General features: G+C 46.9%; 1 protein-coding gene across 1 annotated transcript in view; it reads left to right on the forward strand.

Annotated features, from left to right (window-relative positions):
• The window catches only part of LOC126534027 (endothelin-converting enzyme 2-like), a 68,712-nt gene continuing 48,939 nt past the window's right edge, over positions 1–19,773 (forward strand). Inside the window, exons 1-3 of the mRNA XM_050181239.2 lie at positions 1–590; positions 2,417–2,686; positions 10,393–10,565. Of these exons, the coding sequence (XP_050037196.2) occupies positions 177–590; positions 2,417–2,686; positions 10,393–10,565 (857 nt within the window). The 5' untranslated portion in view covers positions 1–176. The remainder of the gene's footprint in view (positions 591–2,416; positions 2,687–10,392; positions 10,566–19,773) is intronic.

The following is a 19,773-nucleotide window of genomic DNA, read 5'->3' on the forward strand; positions in this document are numbered from 1 at the left end:
TCCAAAAACCGGTTGTGCGACTACACCAAGAAGCAACAAGCCCCACATCGTGCTTGCGCGAGAGCAAGCGCGCGCTCAAAGAACGCTGAGAAGAAGAAAACGTCAAATCTCTTTGACGCCAGCGTTCTTTTCTGGTTAAGCAAAAACCTCAGTAACAGAAGCTCGTCATACCATTAATGGTTCAGATGAGTTCAAAGGGCAGCAAGTCTGCTCCTCCTGCCATTTCTTCAGCGGCAGCCGGTCTAGATTCGCAGCAAGAGAACGCCCCGACAGCCGCTATTGCAGCATTTCCTCCAACAGCCGCCGTCACGCAGAACTCCGAGGCCCCCTCCCAACAGGCACCACCGGAGAGAACGGCTGACCGAACAAGACACAAGGTGCCGCACCATCACCCGAAACAGAGCAAGCGCCAGTCATTGCCACAGCGCGGCATCTCTTCGGTGTCATCACTCTCCCAGCCCGTGACTCCAGCCTACGACCTCGGCATTGGCATACAAGAGGCAATTAAGCCAGAGATGCGGGTCAGCGCGACGGCGTCCCCTTCGTCACCGCAGAACGGCGCATGTTCGGTCGTTGTCAGCACAGTCGGGGTATGTATAAATCAAGCTATGTTCCCCGAATGTCGCATAAGGGTTGCTCTAGATCCATTTGGAAATCTGTGGCCCTTTATACTGTATCATAATTATTCATTTCTTTGTTTGCTCTCAGGCAGACAGCCAGGCTAACATCTCCAGCATACCATTAAAGCTTGCTTCTCTTCTTCGTTTGGCCTTTGGCGAGCACGATAGAGTAAAACAAATTCTAACTTAGTTCAGCACTAAAGTACGCAGAGCTTCATGAAGTTAGGAATTTCTAAACGGCAAACACACGCCGTGGTAACGCGTAGACGTCTTTCTTTGCTACCTCATTGTACTTGCGGTAGTCAATACAGAAGAGCAAGCTGCCGTCTTTTATGCGAAGCATATTACTAGAGCTCAATCCAGCTCCTCAGGCGCGGCGGTGTCGCCTTCAATGACCTTTAGTGACCCCATGCCATACCACGTGACACCGTGACGTCACGACAGAGGAGAAACGGGGCTCCAACTCGCGCCGTCGCTCGCGGCGTCGCGGCGGTATATAAGCAGCTGCGCTTGTTTCTAGGTGGCTTTGGCTCAACTCTTGCAAGATGGGCTGGGTGGGAATCGAACCAGGGTCTCCGGAGTGTGAGACGGAGACGCTACCACTGAGCCACGAGTACGATGCTTCGAAGCGGTACAAAAGCGCCTCTAGTGAATGCGGTGTTGCCTAAGAAACGAGCTGTTTCTAAGGCTCAGGCGTGCGTCGCTTGCTCAGCATTTCGTTGCCGCGCCGAACACTGCGTTGCTCGACGCGCACCGCGTCCAATGCGGGGCGCGTAGTCGCTGCGCCGTAGCCCATTGTCTTACACCCCTTGGCGGGTCGACGGGAACGCTGTCGCGTTCCACTCTTGAAGGCGAAGCAAAGTAACGCATGAGTTGTTTCTTCGTCTAGCCGAACCAAATATAGCCAAGCAACAGCAGTTCACCAGGCTAAACTGTGGTTCCACAACTAAAATAAAGGCTAGTATGCTTCGCATCCTGGGCTTAACTTTAGCTAAGCCACAGCCATTTTTTTCTTGACCAACAACAGAAGGCACACGATTGTCGAAACTGGAGAGTTGGAATCCTGGAACGTATACAGGAGTTAGAATAGAAAGTCGTTTTACCTTTAGAACAGTGCTTCTCTGTTCTGAAATCGTGTGCCGGTGCTGTGTTTTAGTGCTAAATCATGGCGTAGACATTTTTTTGTAATGCGCTCCAGTCGTCGACTTTAGCAGCCATTTCATACTGATTAAGCCATTCCTCGACGTCTTTCTGTGCGTCGTCACGAAAGATGTGCGGAACGCGATTATGCTGAAAAGTAACTTGGGAAAGGCTTGTCGACATTTTTGAAGAAGGGAGAATCCCTGATGTCGGAATTTCCCTGCTGGTCGGAGCTCGAAAGGTGCAATAGAGAAGCGATGAGTGATTGACTCTCCAGAATACGTGCACGGGACTTAGTAGGAGCCCCGAGCACCAGGTCGCAATACTGCTCACCTCGTCGATTGCCGCGGCGTCCGAAACACGAGGGGAAATGCACTAGTCGGCAGGAACACTAATAAGAACTGTCTTTTATATATCGCGCGTTGGTTCGCTGTTCCTTTTATTTATTCAGTCTTCTTTTAATGCCGATACAGCTTATCGTCTCCGTCCTTGCCGCACTCAACGACATCATCCTCGCTGCATCAATACCGATTTGTGTGCACAGGCCTGTATAAATTTAAGCAGTTCGTTTTCCGAGTTTTCCATGGTGACATCTCATATTGTGATTCTTTGTCTATTTGGATGTTACCAATGACATTTAAATATTCCCATTGCAGGCTAAGATGAAGGAAGGAGATGTCAAGCAGGACGTAGCCTCATCCGCTCCTCAGTCATCGGCGAACCCCAACGCACTGAACGCAGCGACCTCTGCATCCCCTCCCACAACGCGAAACGTTAAGCAGCCGGTGCGCTTACCAGACGCTGACTTCCTCAAAGCCCTTGCGTCCTTGGCTCCCTCTCCGGTGGAGGAATCCTCTAGGAGGGCCTCTTCTGTCAAGGGCACGAGAAGTTTGCTGGGCGTTGGCGAAGAGCCACCCTCTTCCTCGGTGAGTCAATGACTGTTTCTTGGTAATATTTCCTTTTCGGGAAAGCATTCCCGTCACGAGATTTCGTGCCATCGTACACTCTGTTTGAATGGGTGCGTAGCGGAACAACGTGTTTCACTACCGACACAATCTACGCAATACCATGCAGCAGCCGTGATTCCCACATAAATGCCGTTACATACGATATTGTTCACGCGACGGCCATGTGCGCTAATGAATTTTTTTTTTACACTAAGCTGTTAACATGACTAGAAGTACCCAAAAACGTCATATGCCCATTTTCAATAATTAGACAAAACCTTAGACAGCTTTTATTTTATCGAAGTATGCAAAATATAAACCTAAATATGCATGGAGGTTTGAAGTGCGCTTGTCCAGTGAATTGTCAAGTAATTAATGCTAAACATTTGTTTTCGGCCTGTTTGGACGCGTCAAATGAAATGCTTAAAACGTTGTTGCTAACTACAGGGGAACTTCGCATAGGAGATTTCATATCTCTATTAAATATTGGCCTGTCTAATGTTACGTGTATCGTAAGTTTGTCTATACGTTACTGTTTTGTTGTCAAAATTATCACTGAGAAGTAACCTTCCCATTTTTATATATTATACTCGGAATGTACTTATTTTTGCCGGTTTTCTAGATAAAATATGCGTGTCACGGTATTTTCGTTTCGTTGAAATAGGAAGTATATTCGTAATGACGAATGATAAGTGTTTATTCTGTGTAGGTATATTATAGCTTTCGAATAAAGTTACCCAGTCAATTGTAACACAGTGTCTTACGGCCATTAAGGGAAGTATTTAGCTCGGGATACTTCTAAATGCATGGGAAAGGAGAAATAGTTTTTCTCCGCCATAACTACACCACATTTGACGAGGTGTCTTGCTTTTAAAAGACGTTAGCGTCTAGTGACTCTTCGTTGCAAGGTTATTACTTAGACTGCAAACTTGTTAATAAATATCGTTCGAAATTACGGGAATTTGCACAAAACAATATTATCCAGTTTACAACTACGCAACTAAGTAATTCAAAACCATATTGAAACTTCGTGAATTGCGACTAATAGATCTAAAGCGCACAATTATCATGTGGTATACACGGCTCTGAAGTACACCAACGATACGTGAGTAGCACGTTTGTCAAACCTTCGTAAATATTGTAACAAGCTCAGGTAGGATATAAATTAATATACCAAATTTATCCTCTTTGGATGTCCTGACAGATGAAATTATAAGTACTGCGATATTTCTTCTTGGTGCAGAGTTGTGGATTTGTAAACTTCATTCTTCTGGTTTTTTGTTCGAACTTGCCTATTCAAGGCAATATTTGTACAAAATTCAGGCTATTAATGAAAATAGTCACTGGAATTTCAATTTTGCTCTCAAATGCCACTATTTGATTATGATCGGTTAAGCGATTAACTGAGAAAAGGATTGCGCCGTTTGACATGTATTTGAAAAGACAGCGTTGCAGTTTGCGCCGAGCTAAAGCTCACATTTAATCGCACGGCTTATCAGTCCTAAAACGACTGTACAGTATAGAAACTTTGAGCTCGGAAAAAGTGAAATAAAGATGAAGTTTATTGTGCGGTCGCGAATGCTTCCCGTTCCTGCCCCAATTAAAACCATTGCAGATGAAAACTGAGCATGTCATTTTCCCTATTTCCTTTCATCATAAAAGAGTCTGTATGTAGTCTCCATAATGCCTTAGTTGACCTGAACAAAGGACCTTGTGTAAATTTGGCAAAAGTAAGGACTTAGTTGCGGATAATATGAAGGCAAAGAAATTGTGCAGACAATCGTGCCTTTTAGAATAACTCCCGTATTGAAGTGCTGCGGAGCCTTATACTTCTGTTTTACGATCGGCACAAAATTTAATCCGCTGAACTTGCGTAATCAGAAAAGCCACCGGTACCACATTTAACAAACACATCGGGAAGGCTATGGGACATGTGTTTCGAAGGTTAAACCAACAATATCTAAAAAATTCGCCGACAATTTGATACCTCCCAGTGCAATATTTGGACGCAGCTCCTTACGTGTTTTCATTTCGTGATACATTGGCTTGCGCGCAGAGACTGTCTCGTGCGGCACATTGCAAACGGAGCCAAACGGGGCGCGACTGCTTCGCTAATCGGGGTATTGCGATAGGCAGCGCGGGGGGGACGCGTTGGCGCGATTTCCAGCAACCCCCGCAGACAGGCATCCACTCATAGAGCGTCTTGTTTTCATATATGGTATTCTTCAACGCGCTTGCCGCATGCCATCGCTGAACAGACGACACCTCGTTACTCTGGCGCCATCTCGTAGCGGTCGTCGCCACAGAGCCCGTCTTGCGCAACGCTACGCTCTTCTTCTAATGCTCTAGCCATTCCTTCCTCTTCCGCAGTCAGCCTCGTGGTTCTGCTGCAGCCACCTCCTCAGCGTTCCTCCTAGCGTTTTCTTCGCTATCGCCGTCTTCCATCCCCCCCCCCCCCCCCCTGCACTCCACCTTCGCCCTTTCATCCTTCGCTGGGCTCGTTCGCTCGGTTGTGCCGAGGGACTACACCAACACCAAACGCGAAAACGGGTGCCTACAAGCTTCGCTCTAAGCCTTAAGAACAAAAAATCCCCAAAACATGCGTGAAAGCGTTCATTGGCCATTTTATACTACATGCCTCAGTGTCACTAAGCAACCCTGCGCTTTACATACTTCATATTTCACTAAAGTAAGATCAAGGTTATTCGCTGCCGGTTTGCGAAATTCGGAGTATTTCGTTGATGAACGGCTTGTGCAATAAAATACGCATTGGAGCGCTCCAGACGGTATTCGACTTGGTGGAAAAAAATTTAGCTCGCAGCCCTCGCAAAACTACAAACACTACCGAGATAATCTTGCGAAAAATTGGACGGACTACAATGGCGAATCTGTACGAAGTCAAATGTGTGTGGCTTTTGCAAGAAATTTCTTATACAAGTGTTGGAAGCTGTCACGCTGCCATCATCAGCTACATTCCCTAAGGTCGCAGAAAGAGCTCTGCGGTACACTAAATTTATATTGAGTAGAAATGGGGCACATCTTAGTCGATATGTATAACAAAAATGTAACTCTTCTGCCCTGATTAGGAGCAACAAAAATAGACGCTCTACTCTCGCCTTTCCCTTTTTTTTCAGGGTCGCACGGGGTATGTAATTAGTTTCTCTCGTATTCGCAGTGAAATAAACAAAACTTCTTTATATCGCCTCAAAATATGGACAGAATATGGACATTATATAGTGTGTTGGAAAACTGTGAACTTTGCTCCAAAGTGCATGCGAAGATGTTCCCAAGCCTTACGATTGTGTTTCACGCGTGGCGGAAAAGATTGCCCACGGCCCTAGCATAACAATGCCACCAAAACGAAGTATTGTACGCGCGTGGTAACGCCGGGGCGAAATTGTTTTAGACGTGAAAAATGTGGATAAAATCCAGAATTGCTCTAAATAGTCCTTTAAAAAGTGCTTGAAAGCATTGTATGGTCATTTTACAATGTATTTCCCACCGCCCCGAAGGAACTCTTAATTACATGAAATATATATGTTGCAAGAATAAGGCGCGCTTTTTGGTTTAGTCGAAGGAAAGACGTCCAAGTGCTTGGAATAATGATGGCGCATTGAAGAAATGACGCATTCCATTGCTTCATATGGCATACAATTTACTTATACGAGCTTTGCAACGTTTATCAAACAACAGTGACTTGCCTCTGCAAATAATACTGCGATTGCAAAGAATTCTTGCGCAAGAAGCTGAAGATGTTAAGCGGTCGGTATAAGCTGTGTTTACTATAGATACACCAAGTGTGCGCTTAGTGGAAACGGGGGCCATGGTAATGGCAAAGTGCCACGAAACTTCGCCGTTCCTAGCCTCATTTGAAGCATTGCAAGACATGACTAAGCCCTCCGTTTTTTCCTTTATGCGTTAAAATATGTTCGTAGTATGTTTGCCCGGTGTCGTCGATGGTATGAAAAATTCCCCGTGCTTTTGTACGTTGAAAATGAGGGGGCGGGGTTTCAGTTGAAATCAGCCAACTACGTCTGGTCGACCTTTTTACGTTACGTGAATCAAAAATATAATATAGTTTCTGTGGCAGCAAAGGCGAATGCAAGCTTATTTTCTCGACTAAAAATTTGTTTACGCGGAAAAAAAATCCGATATTTATTTGCCTAAGGCCACCATCCGCAAACTGCGATTTATTGGCACTTTCCCACATTACGAAAAGAAAAGTTTTCACCCTGTAACCGAAATATTTTTTTGAATGATATTATCTGAAAATTGTCAGGGCGGAATAATGATAATCTTGCTGGGAGCTTCAGATGTAGAATAACAATTGCAAACATAGTACAGACTTCAGTTTGTCTCACATTTGCACCCTTTCTTTTACATCAATTGACAATGCGAGGGGCTTAAACATTTTTTTCACGTGTGAAGCGAAATATTGTAATAAATGATGCCAAAGTTTTTTCTTCCAGTCATTCTTTTTCGTGCTCAGAATGCGCCCAATATTTACCATGTTTATAAAGAAATGGAAATTATAAATATGTCTACAATAGAAAAGGCTCAATTTATTTTTTCTTTCAGTATGCACCCCGTGAATCTAAGGCATGTACCCCATCTATTCATGAAAAACCATTTTGCTTTTTGCTTTAACTGTCGATGATGTAGCGGAACAAATACGAACCATTTCGCTTAAGTTGTGGGTGGAAGTGCGACCTGTGGTGTCTTTAGCTTTTCTGAAATTTAATGGCTCGCACGTAAAGCGAATATCATCCCCTTGCACGAGAAAAATGCCTGTTAAACAGTAACCTTAATAATTTAGCCGCAGTGGTATGAAACACAAAGAGATAAAGGTTATTTGTGAGACACAGTGCGTTTCATTGTGATTGTACGCTCGCCTTTGCCACAGTAGAGCAGGACTGCCGGTCCACTCTGCGTGTGAAGAGAAAGGGGATGTTTGCACTCTATATTTCGTAGTTTGCTCATGGACGCGCAATATTAAGCCGGAAGCTATGACTCACATTAGGTTAAACATTAGGCTGCTGAATGTTCCTGACATGGAGAATCTGAGAACTGTTATCCTTGAAAGAACAAATCGTTACAGAAAATGGCAAAGCCGTTTTCTTTAAAAGAATTCCGAGTCTTGAGGTGCGCATTTATCGTTCTTCCCACTTTCGCCGGAACTTGCGAGTCTTATTGCGACTACTGGGCCACATATGTCACGACTGAATGCCAGGAAGTTGCGGGGGGAAGTGAACGCCAGGCAGCTTGCTTCTTTATCGATTTCTTTTAGGTTTTCTTCAGGAAGATGATAGAGCTTCACATTAGGTAGTTCTTCCCTGATTCTTTCCAAAAGCTCACGTGCAGTATTGATTAGAGATGTCGCCTGAACTCGGAAGTTGTTAAGGGTTGCATGGTGATTGATGACGCCGCCAGCTCCTTCATACGCATTGTTTTCCTGTCCCTTCCCCGAGAACTGCCATTTCGTTGACACCAACTTGCTCTGTTGAAGTTTGTGCGATAAAGCTATCTGCCTACAGCGATGCCCAGCTCCACTGGTGGTCGTTTGATCTGAGACACATGAGCCGATAAAAAGGGCAAGACAGAGGGCAAACGACGAAGCTCTTTGTATTGCAGCCTGTCTTCTATACCTAATCTGAGAGAAAGGGGACTGCTGTGCCTGTCTCTGCCACGTAACCGCCCATGCAACTACACGCCGTAGATACAGACGAACACAACACACGCCTGCAATTATCAGAAGCGCTGCGAGTTCCGGAGCAACGCGGCCGGCTCCAGCACGGGCACGCCTTCTCGCAGCATACTCGGGTGTCACGTAACCGCGTGCAACCAAAAGCCCCAACACAGACGAACACAACAGCAATCTAACGTGGTAGTGGTGCTATAAAATTGGTGAGGTAAGACGCCGTAAACGAGCACGGTCCTTCGGTTCGCACATGCGCTTTTTTTTTTTTAAAGCGCAGGCTACGCCGGATAAATGGTCAAAGAGCGTTGGTGTTTTACTTAAAAACTATGGGGTTTTGCGTGCCGATATCACTTTGTGATTATGAGGCACGCCGTAGTAGGGGACTGCGAAAAATTTGACCACCCGGGGTTTTTTTAACGTGCCCCTAAATCTAAGTACACGGGCGCTTTCACATTTCGCCCCCATCGAAATGCGGCCGCAGTTGGCTGGATTGGATGGTGTTTTGCTTCCACCCAGAAATGAAATTTCAATATATTGATCACGCTAGTTTCGTTACATCATACACACTTACAGTAAAATGCAAAATACTAATTATCGGGCAGAGTATGCTTAGTTATACTGGGGGTAATTGAAAAATATATTGTGTTCTATTTAGCAAAAATTTTTGAAATTTAATTTATTACCAACATAGCACATTTGATGCCCATTTGGTACATGAAATAAAAGGACTGGAAGGATAAAATTTAGCAGCTGCTAAGGCAATAGTTCGCTTGAGGTCCGCGAAAAATTTCAGCCCCGCAGCTTTGTCACTCGATGTAAAAAAAAGCAACGAGCAGTAAGCCAAAAGGAGGTTTGCGCTATGTTTGTAATCTTTTTGTTATACATCTGAAGCGCCCAACAAGATTAGATTTAATCTGGCCAGAAGAAGCTTCGGTTAATACGATTCAGATGGAATACTTCGGTTACAGCGCGAAACCCTTTCCCGTAAGAATTCAGAAAAGTGCTAATAATTTGCAGTTCGTGGATGGTGGCAAATAAATTTTTGTGTTTTTTCTTAGCTAAAATACATTTTCGGCGAGAAGCTAAGTCTGGATTCACATTTACTGCGACAAATACTATATGATCATTTTTTGTGACGTTATTTAAAGATGTCTACCGGACATAGTTGGCTGATCACTGAATCCACCTAGGGACAGATTATGGAAAATGTTTAGAGGACGTTCGAAATGTGAGGAAAAATACGGCCTTAGCAGTGCAATTCAGTTTGCTTATCGCTGCTGTTTTGAACATAGAACAGGACATATGTAGGAGCTCGGACAGAGAACTAAATGCATACAACTAGCTCCAGGGACAGTGCTTCTTCACAGTAAATTGCATAGGCAAGCTATAGTTGCATCCCTAAGAACCCAGTATTTAGATTCCCGCCCTAGAGTAACAATAAACACCGCCAAAGTCACACGTTCTGAAAATTGGAAGAACATGTTCGCCAAGTTTCTCGCGAAGTAAGATGTGTGTGGAAGAATGACTGATTATGTAACATTTCGTTAAGAAATGTTATAGGTTCTCACATTTGTGCAAGGTTTCAATTAAATTGTTGGGTTTTATCTGCGAAAACCACGATCATATTATGAGGCACCCGTAATGGGGAATTCCGGATTAATTTTGGCAACCTGGGATTGGTTAGAGCGCACACGTAAATCTAACTACACCGCTGTTTCTGCATTTCATACACATCAAAATGAGGCCGCGGTGGTCGGGTATGGGCAAAGTGTCAAATGGATGATCATATAGAGGCAACGTCCCAAATAATGTGGTTTGGTTAAAGGCTACTGAATTTCTTATTGCCAGTGCTCATATTAAACAGCTTAAATTGGGTTGTGATTTTGTACGGTCGCGTAAGTGTGTGTTTCTTATTATTTAGACAGTTTATGCTCTCAGTCTGTTTCCTTTGGTGACACGCTACAATTAATTGTCATTTTTAACGCAGGATCACTCTGGAAGAAGTTATGCGTTTCGACAATTTAAACTTTCGCGTCAGGCCAAGATAGCGCTGACCATGCTTCTAGTCCTGACTGCATTTGCCCTTGGCTTCCTCCTGCACCCAAGAGCAAGCCGGCAGACCGCGGCGTACTGTAAGACCTCGTGTTGCGAGGAACACCGGTAAGACAGCAATCGACTCCAGCCGTCGCATGGGACAATTTTTATTCTGATATTCACACACGGCTGATCATAGTTCGATTACGTTAATTCATTGGTGTACAAATGTCATTTGCGAAAGATATCATTTAAAGTTTGGGAAATAATTTTAACACAAAGGAGATGTCGCAGGGTTTTTGCGCAGTAGATTCTGTATTCCCACTAGTACCATTCGCTGTCCTTAATTTTTAATCTTCAAACCCTTGGTATGGACTTTGTTAGTCAAGCTCACGCAAGCAGTGACATGGTAATTTTCCTCGGTAGCTTGAGTCAAAGCACAATCCAAGCCCGAATTCAGTAATACGGCAAGAAACATAGAACATGTGGTTCAGCATGATGAAGTCACTCTAGCATTCATAGCAGCTGTACAAAAGAGAGAGAGAAAAAGATAGAGAGAGAGAGAAACGATAATAACGTTGAACTTTAAAAAGCGCTAACAATTTGTTTATTCTTACAACGTATTGGTATTTATTGGCGTTTGCGTGGGTGTTAAGTGAAGGGTATGGGATGGACACTGTCGCATATTTGAAAAGGTCGCGTGAGCTAATTTATTTAATATCTTCTAAAAAAGGCACTGCCGAGAACTCCTAGTTCTCAGAAAAAAAGTCTAGAAAAGGAAACATGTAGGTAGCTCCTGGGCTCCTTTGTAGTAAAGCAGCACCAGAGAAGCCACCACTAAGGGCGCCTCGCTAAGGAACTTGTCAGAATTGAAGAAAAGCTACCTAATTGCAATGGAAAACTTTTTACTCGGGTAACAAAAAGTTCAGAATGTGGGCCTATGTCTTAAAAGTATCGTATAACAATTTAAGAGATTGTTCAAGCTGGCGTCCTGAAATGGAAGTGAGTGTTCGCTTACGAAGTTAAAGAACAGAGGAGATCAACAAGGTCACAGCACAGCAAAGCGGTGCAGCGTCATTCATCGCATCCGCCCAGTTAGCCGAGCTATCCAAGTCTCCTGCGAGTCGCCTGTCCAAGGTAGAATGTTTCAGCAAGCAAGCGAAAAGTTGGCTTTCAACGTGCTGCAATGGCTTTGCAGCGAGTCCGTGTAGAGCTCAAGCAAGAGTATCGAACCAGGAACTGAAATGATAAACGGAAAATACCGTTTCGCTTGAACCGGTACTGAACGGGAACGTGACGATTTTCTTCACTCCGGGGGGAACCGAAATAAAAAATAAAAAAATTATGGGGTTTTACATGTCGAATCTACTTTCTGAATAGTGGGGACTCCAGAAATTTAGACCACCTGGGGTTCTTTCTTTAACATGCACCTAAATCTAAGAACACGGGTGTTTTCGCCTTTCACCCCACCGAAGTGCGGCCGCCGTGGCCGGAATAGGATCCCGCGACCTCGTGCTTAGCCTCCGAACACCATAGCCACTAAGCAACCACGGCGGGTCCATAAAAAAAGAAAGGGTTTGAGTTGAGGCTGCCACATTTTTGAGAGCTCTGCCTGCACTTGCGGCTCAGTTAGGCTACCTGATTTGTAAATATACACCGCATTTAGGAGATTTTAGAAGTAACAGCACCATCATTATGGTTTTCAACGTATGGCGTCGAGAAGAGAGAGAGAGACAGATAGACAACATTTATTTTTAATGAGATTGGGTGACTTTCTGGTGGGGTGGAGCCCTTAGTTCAGGGCCCCATTGCCTCCCGCCACTCCGCGTGCAAACCGGATCAACCGTCGCTGCTCTTGCTGGTCTAAGCTGGTCAGTGCAGTCTCCCAGGAGGAACGTGAAGGTGAAGGAATAGGTGAGTAACCCGCACTCTGTGGGCACTCCCAGGTGCAATGATATACTGTGGACTTTGATCCACAGAAGGGACAGTATGAGGGATATTGTGTGGGGTGGAAGAGGTGAAGGTAGAACAGGCAGGGAAACGAATTAATTTCAAGCTGTCGCAACGCGATGGCGTCTTCTCGGTTAAGGGAATTGTGTGGTGGAGGCACGTGTCCCCTGGTATCTCTATAATATTGTAGAGTTTCAGTGTAGTTCAGTGGTTATGTCGGTGCGTCGTCTGGGGTGGACAGCTCTTCCAATGGCGCCTGGTTAGCGAGCTCTGGATCTACCGCATTAGCGTGTTCATTACCACGGAGAGATGCGTGTGCAGGCGTCCAGATGATACGCACCCTGTGTAACGCTGTGGGGTGTGATGTAAGGATGCCGTGTGCGCAGGCTGTCACCCTCCCTTGTGCCAAAGTCCTGCAGGGGGTCTGTGCATCAGTGACGACTGTGATCAGTCCATCCGGTGCTGGTATGGTTGGCGCGTGCATGATGGTTTGGACGGTATCAGCCTCTATCGCCGTATCACTGTCCACATTGGTGAGGGTAGCCGAAGCCCTCAGAACGCCTGTAATATCTAGCACGTCTAGACATAGGGCACGTTTCTGTGTGTAGCGGGCTAGGTAGTTGTATAGGGCCGAGGTGTTCGACGTGCCACCGCCAAAGAGTTGAGCCAGGGCTTCTGCTCCTTCCTTGCTTCGGCCTTTATGACGGTCAGGGTGCATATTCCGGGCGATTGGGGCCACGTGAATTTTGTTGCGAATGCTAAGCGCAAGAAGTGTGCGGTTTTCCTGTTGTGGTTTTCTTCGTCTTTGGTATCCTAGCAGGGATAGAATGTGACACCCTTGCATTGTTCGTTGCAGACGTTGCAATTGGCTGCAATTACCTTCGGCTAGTTCACGGATGCTGCTGTACACGCCCATTTGTAGTAGGAGCTGCGTACAGGCATGTTGGGGTAGTCCCAGCGCTGCATTTACTGCTGTGCGCAGGAGGGTGTCCATCTGGTGCATCTCAGTCTGAGTCAGATTATGATCGGGGAGGTGGTAGGTTAATCGGCTAATTATGAAGGCTTCCACATTTCCGAGTACGTCTTTTTTTGGAGTCGTTGTCGGCCGTTTGTAATGCACTTTATCATGCGCGTTACCTAGGTAAGTTGTTGACGGAGCATGTGTAGGGTATGTGTGGACTTCCCGTTGTGTTGTATGTGAAGGCCTAGCACACGTATTTTGTCTACCCTTGGAATAACGTTGCCATTGAGATGCAATGTGAAAGCTGGTGGAATATCGGCCTTATTGCGTTTCTTGAACACAAGCAGGAGATCTTGAATAGCGCCGTCTGATCCTGTGGTCACGTACATTGTTACATCATCGGCGTACAAGGCGTGCTGCACGTTCGAAAGTTTGTTGAGCAGGGGCGGTACCCTTGCCATCGCCACGTTGAACAGGGTGGGTGAGAGAACCGAACACTGGGGAGTCCCTCTGGCGGAATGTGTAATGAAATCCGACCGAATATCACCTAGGCCGATGATGGCTGTGCGGTCAGATAAAAAGGCTCGCACATAAATATAGGTGCGTTCTCCGCATCGGGAGGATGCAAGGTTGTTTCAAATGAGGTCGTGTGAGACGTTATCGAAGGCCCCCTTGAGGTCCAACGCCAGAACGGCTCTTGTTTGAGCTTTACGTGCACTATCCCCAACATCCTCCTTAAGTTGTAGGAGTACGTCATACGCAGTACGTCCTGCGCAATACGTCCACCTAGCCGAATAAGGTAGTGGGGAAGAATTGATTCGTTTCGAGGTGAGGCTGGAGGCACATTAAAGCTACGTGCTCGCAGAGTTTGCCAATACTGAGATTTTGGAGGGACAGCGGTTTCCCGGGTTTCGAAACTAAGGTAATATCGGCGTGTCGCAATTCCTGTGGAAGCGTTTCATTTTTCCATTTGTTGTAATATGCAGTGAGTTGCCGTTTGGCCTGATCGTCGAGGTTGCGTAGCAGTGCATAGTGAATGCCGTCTGCTCCGGGCGCTGTGCTGCATCTTATGCCGTGTAGGATTGCTCTCACTTCAGTTTGTGTAATATCGTCGTCCAATTGGGTTTCTTCCTCGTGTGAATAGTCTTTGTACTCCGGTCGGTGACCTGAAGCAATGTATCTCTGTTGCAGTGTTTGGAGGAGAGCGTCGTCATCCATTTGTATTTTGTGGATGATGGTGCGGACGGTGTTGGTAGTGTTCTGAAGAGGGACCATGTTCTTGAAGTACTTAGTGTGCCTTTAAGGCTGTCGCAGAGGTTTTGCCAATTGTTATTAGTGAGGCTGGTGGCGCATTCTTCAACTTCTGCTGTGATCCGGGCTATTACTTATTTCAGCCTACGGTTGTGCCGCTGCCTCTTCCATCGCTTGGTCAGGCCTCTTCGAGCATCCCAGAGATGGAGCAGATGTCTGTCTACAACCGGTTTCTCCGTTGTTGCAGCAAGATGCTTTGAAATCTGCTTGTAAATGTGTCCCCTCGTGTAGAGATTGCGCGTCGTGTGGTTGAGATTTGGTCATGTTGCGCTGGAAAGCGTACCAGTTCATTATCTGAATTGAACGTTCTGGTGTGCGTAAGGCCACCAGTTGGGCTTACGTAGCTAGAATGCTGTGGTCATTGCCCAGATTCTCGATGAGGTTGTTCCTGGAGCATTTAGTCAACCCCTTGACCATTCTTATATCAGGGCAGGTATCACTGCTTACGCTGTTGGCCATTCGTAGGTGCCGTAACATTGAATGTCGTCACCTTGCTGGACTTCTTGTCGTGCTTTAGTTGTTTCTCCGCCATTTTCTGCTGCTCTCGGAACATGTGGTTCTTGTTAAAGGGTTTTCTTAGCCTTACTGGACATCGGGTGTAAGTAGCGGGGTGCTCACCACCACAATGAAAACATTTCAGCCTGCAATCATGTGCTTCGGAGGGGTTGGAAGTTCCGCACGCAGCACACCGGTGTTTATCCGGGGTTGGGTAAACATCCATTTAATGGCCCGTGGAGACGCACACGCTGAACAGGTGCTGTCCGGGTTTATGAATGTAGCACCGGTATTCGGCTCCATAATAATAGATCTACCGGGGAACCCTAATGCCAGAGAACGTGATGATGGCCGTGGCTGAATTTCCCATCATTCTTGCATGCCGGACCTGAGCCATCGGGGATTGTATGTTTGTCATCAGCGTTATCGGCGTGGTGTTCTTTTCTATGCCGGAGATGACTTCTTTGCAGGAGGCATCCGGAGCAGCCACATAGGCCTGAACCTCGTACTGCTTGTTTTCCAGGCATGTAGACATGATCAGCTGCAGTCTTGCCGCTAGCTTTTCATCCGGTGTGCTGACCAATGCGACGTCCTGCTCTCAGCGTATGCGGATGGTTAGCTGGTGGAGCGTGCTCTCGTTTAATTGAGCCACCGTGCCTGTAGCTCTGGCTATAGAATGCTGCGGCCACTCACCGATTTTCAGTTCATCTGTCGGTCGGAAGACCACTTTCAAGTCGTCTATCGGTAGCAGGGGCAGCTGCGATCTCTTATTGCGCAATGTGAGATGTAGGTGGCCCTGCTGGGTAGGTTCAGTGTTGGGTGGTAAGCTCGACGTAGCTTGGAGCTGTTTCTTGCGCTTCCGGGACACGGGCAACCAAGTCCCGTCTTCGTTGTCTTGACTCGGTTCTTCATACATAGCGGCGGCTGGTGTGGTTTCGTCCAATGCTGCGGCAGGTAGGGGGTCTCGGGCACAGATTCTGCCCTGAGCTGCAGGCAGATGAAAAAATGGTAATATCAGCAGCACCTGTACCGCAATCGTAAAGCTTATGCGATAGACGTGCATACAAGGATAGAAATATCAAATCCCCGCGTGGCATGCAGCGCATATCCGTGCGACGCTCCTGCACACATAAGGTGTTAACTTCACGCGAGAATATTTGTAGCCCGTCCAACGAGTGGCTCACCAGAGTGGGATGCGTGCTAAGCAGCTAAGACAATGGAGCACATACTTTTGTTTCCCTTTGTATGGCTGCGAAGGGCAGGTGTTGACCTCTTCATTAGCGCCAATCAAGAGGTCGTTGAGCGAAAAAACATTAGTGAGCCCTGGCTTTCCATAATCTCAACAAAGCGAGCCGACATGGCTATTTCTATAATTTTTAATTAATGCCGAGCCATCGCGCTCCAACGAATCATGTTCGTCCTCTTTGAACAAGACCGATAGATCAAGATTCGCATGCACACCCTGCTATCCAGCGGCAGCATACGACGCATTTCCTTCTATGCCTACAAATTTCGAATGGCCGAACAGACGCTAAACGACATTCAATAGAGCAACCCAGGCTACCAAATGGTAGGCAGGAGACGTATGACAAGCGCGAAAAATTTACTCATCACTTTGTTTACGGTCTACCTAACAAGAAAGCTCATACGATGTGGTGTCCTGATTCTACTATGCCCTTTCCACCCCAACGCAGACGCATGCTTTAACGGCCGGGAGATCAGGAACCGACGTGTGACGTCAGCACAGACACAGTCGCTGCCCGCACTGCGGAGGAGACCATGAGCCGATACCACAAGGCACGCCACCAACAAGCGAAGCACGCTGCATCATGTGCCGAGGAGGACACATGACGAACAGTTCCAGATGCAAGTAACGCTTCGCCAAAAGCCAGTACCCGCAAACCCACGTCAAGCGAGAAACATGCAACAATCGCAGTCGCCAGCGAAGCCATCGATCTTGAAAAACCACAGCCCACCTCACTCGGACGAGTAAAACTACTCCCGTCTCGAGACATCCCAAACGACAACAAGACGGGATGGCTAGTGGACGTGACGATCCTCTAACAAACAAACAACCCCTTCAGAAGGCCCAGATCTAGAACCAAATCATGAAGTCGCATACCGTACCACGACTCGACTAAAACGTCGCCGAGCCAATCTAGAGTGGCATGGGCGCAAGACCCACTGTCCTTGCTACGATCACCTGTCCCTAATCGCCCCAGTCGTGGGACTCAGTGCAAGACCCGCTCGTAAAGGAACCTCTGCAAACTATCTCAGCACTGATGCCTCAAATGGTGATGCCACAAGCTCAGCTAGAAACATTGCTTACGCAAAACGTCTCCCTTGAACACAAACTGTAGAAGGCCAACATCAACTTGCCTCAACCATCACAAGAGCCCTAACCCTCCGTGGGAGGCATACATATAGCAACGCCTTTCGCCGAAATGCTCCGATCCGAAGAGGACATGACGGTGACCATCATTCAGGCGATCAATGCAGCCGTGGCCGAAGCAGTTCGTTTGTACAATAGTCCATGCCACAGTCGCCGAAATCGTCTGTGCCGCTGTGACAAGAAGCCTTCCCAGCCGTAGACTTAAGCTTAACGAATATGAAGACACAACTCGCAACCATGAAAACCACCGTAAAGAACACCGCAGCTGGCTTCACAGCCATGGAAACCACTGCAAAGAACGCCGTAGCATGCTTAGAATTGCCTAAAATAGCCACAATGGCCACGTTTACATTAATTGAACAGGGCATGGCCAACACAACAGCAGACATGCACAATCGATTGTCCTATGATTCGCCAGCCCCGCACAGCGGACCTACCACACCCACAAGTCACAATTCTACAGATGCATCATGGCCAGCACGCACTTATGGCACTGATGCATATGGCACTGGAACTGCAAGGGCTTTCGCAGGAAGAAAGAACACCTGCATCTACTTGTACAAGAAATACAACAGCCGCAAAATAATCAAACGCCTCCTCATATCATCGCACTGCATGAAACAGCAGCTGCAATCTCCGCCTGCATCACTTTTCAACAACTCACAGACCAGAAGAACCAAGAAGGCCCAAGTACGGGTACGGTCGTCCATAAGAGCCTCAAAGCAAAACAACATGGACTAGAAACATCTGACGTTCCACACGGGCTTGTGGAGATCCTTCCGTGTAAACGCACGCATCAGTCACGCTTCATCAAGAACGTATAATGCGCGCCCCTGCCTTGGCCAACGACTTCCACCTGCTACTCAGCAAAACCACATCGCCAGGACGAGGTGCACAGCTGCTCATACTGGGGAATTTCAACTCCAAACACCCCTACTGGGGCTACCTGCAAGCAGACAAAAAAGGCAGGACACTATAGTAGTTAAGCCAGGACCTCTGTTTCACACTACTAAATGAACCACAACCACCTCCGACCCGCATAGGAAAAATCGTGTGTAGAGACACGCCAACCGAACTCGTATACTGCAAGAACTTTGCGCAGGCCTGATGGGAGAACACCTGTCAACTAGTGGGAAGCGACCACTACATCATTACCGCTACGGTACAGACGTCCGCAAGCAAGAAAGTACACAACGCACTCGCTCGGATCACGGAGTCGCTGAAATTCAGAGAACTCCACGAAAGCCAAGTCCTCGACTACCTATTAACCTTATACGATTCAGCCACACAGTACTGCTCTAGACCGCCAGCAATGGGGCAAGCTATGCAGCGGACTAAACGGACAGCTGCACATCAAGAAAACGTGGCACCTCTCAGGGCACTTACTTGATCCCGAGAATTCGACATCCCGATATCCTTACGGCACAGGCTCAAACGCGTCGTTCACAAGAAGGCCGAATTGGACGAAGACCTCCTAACTGAACTGGCAGACAAATATATCAACCACGTCCAATAACCAACGCCACCACTACCACCTCACGAAGGGGAACCAAATCCAACACTCGAGCCGAAGTGTATACAGTCGTTTTAAGGCTGCGCACAACTTCGGCGCCAGGCCCAGACGGAATCTCAAACAAAACAATCCTTAGCCTAGACACAAAGCGAGTAAAGGCCCTCACTGAATATTTCAACGACTGTTGGCACGCCGGCAGCATACTAGAAGAATGATACAAGCGAAAATAACTCTTCATACCAAAGTCCACAAAAAAGACAGAATGAATCTAAACTTTGCCCTATATCGCTCAGTTGATGCCTCGGCAAACTCTTCGAGCACGTGGACCTAGCGTGTCTACAACGCTCGCCGAGGAGCAAGACCTCTTCCCGCCAACAATGATTTGTCTCCCTGTCTGCCTGTCCATTCAGTACGCCCCAGTAGAAATCCTCCGCGATCTATTTAAAGACCCCGTACTCGCAGGCACAAGAGGATTGCTTAGCATAGACTTGCGTAGGGCTTTCGATAACGTAACATACGAAGCGATAGCACAACGCTTGGCCACTACAAACCCTGCAGAACGCACAACTACGTGTGCTCCTTTTTACACGGCCGCACCCTGCAAGTTTCCGTGACTGAACGCAATGGCAAGAAGAGGCTTACGCTGACTAATACCCCTTTCACATGGGCACCAGCGAACTCCGTTGACATGAAACTCCGTAATAGAGATCAA

Source organism: Dermacentor andersoni, chromosome 7 (genome assembly GCF_023375885.2).
Source record: "Dermacentor andersoni chromosome 7, qqDerAnde1_hic_scaffold, whole genome shotgun sequence".
NCBI classification, from domain to species: domain Eukaryota; kingdom Metazoa; phylum Arthropoda; class Arachnida; order Ixodida; family Ixodidae; genus Dermacentor; species Dermacentor andersoni.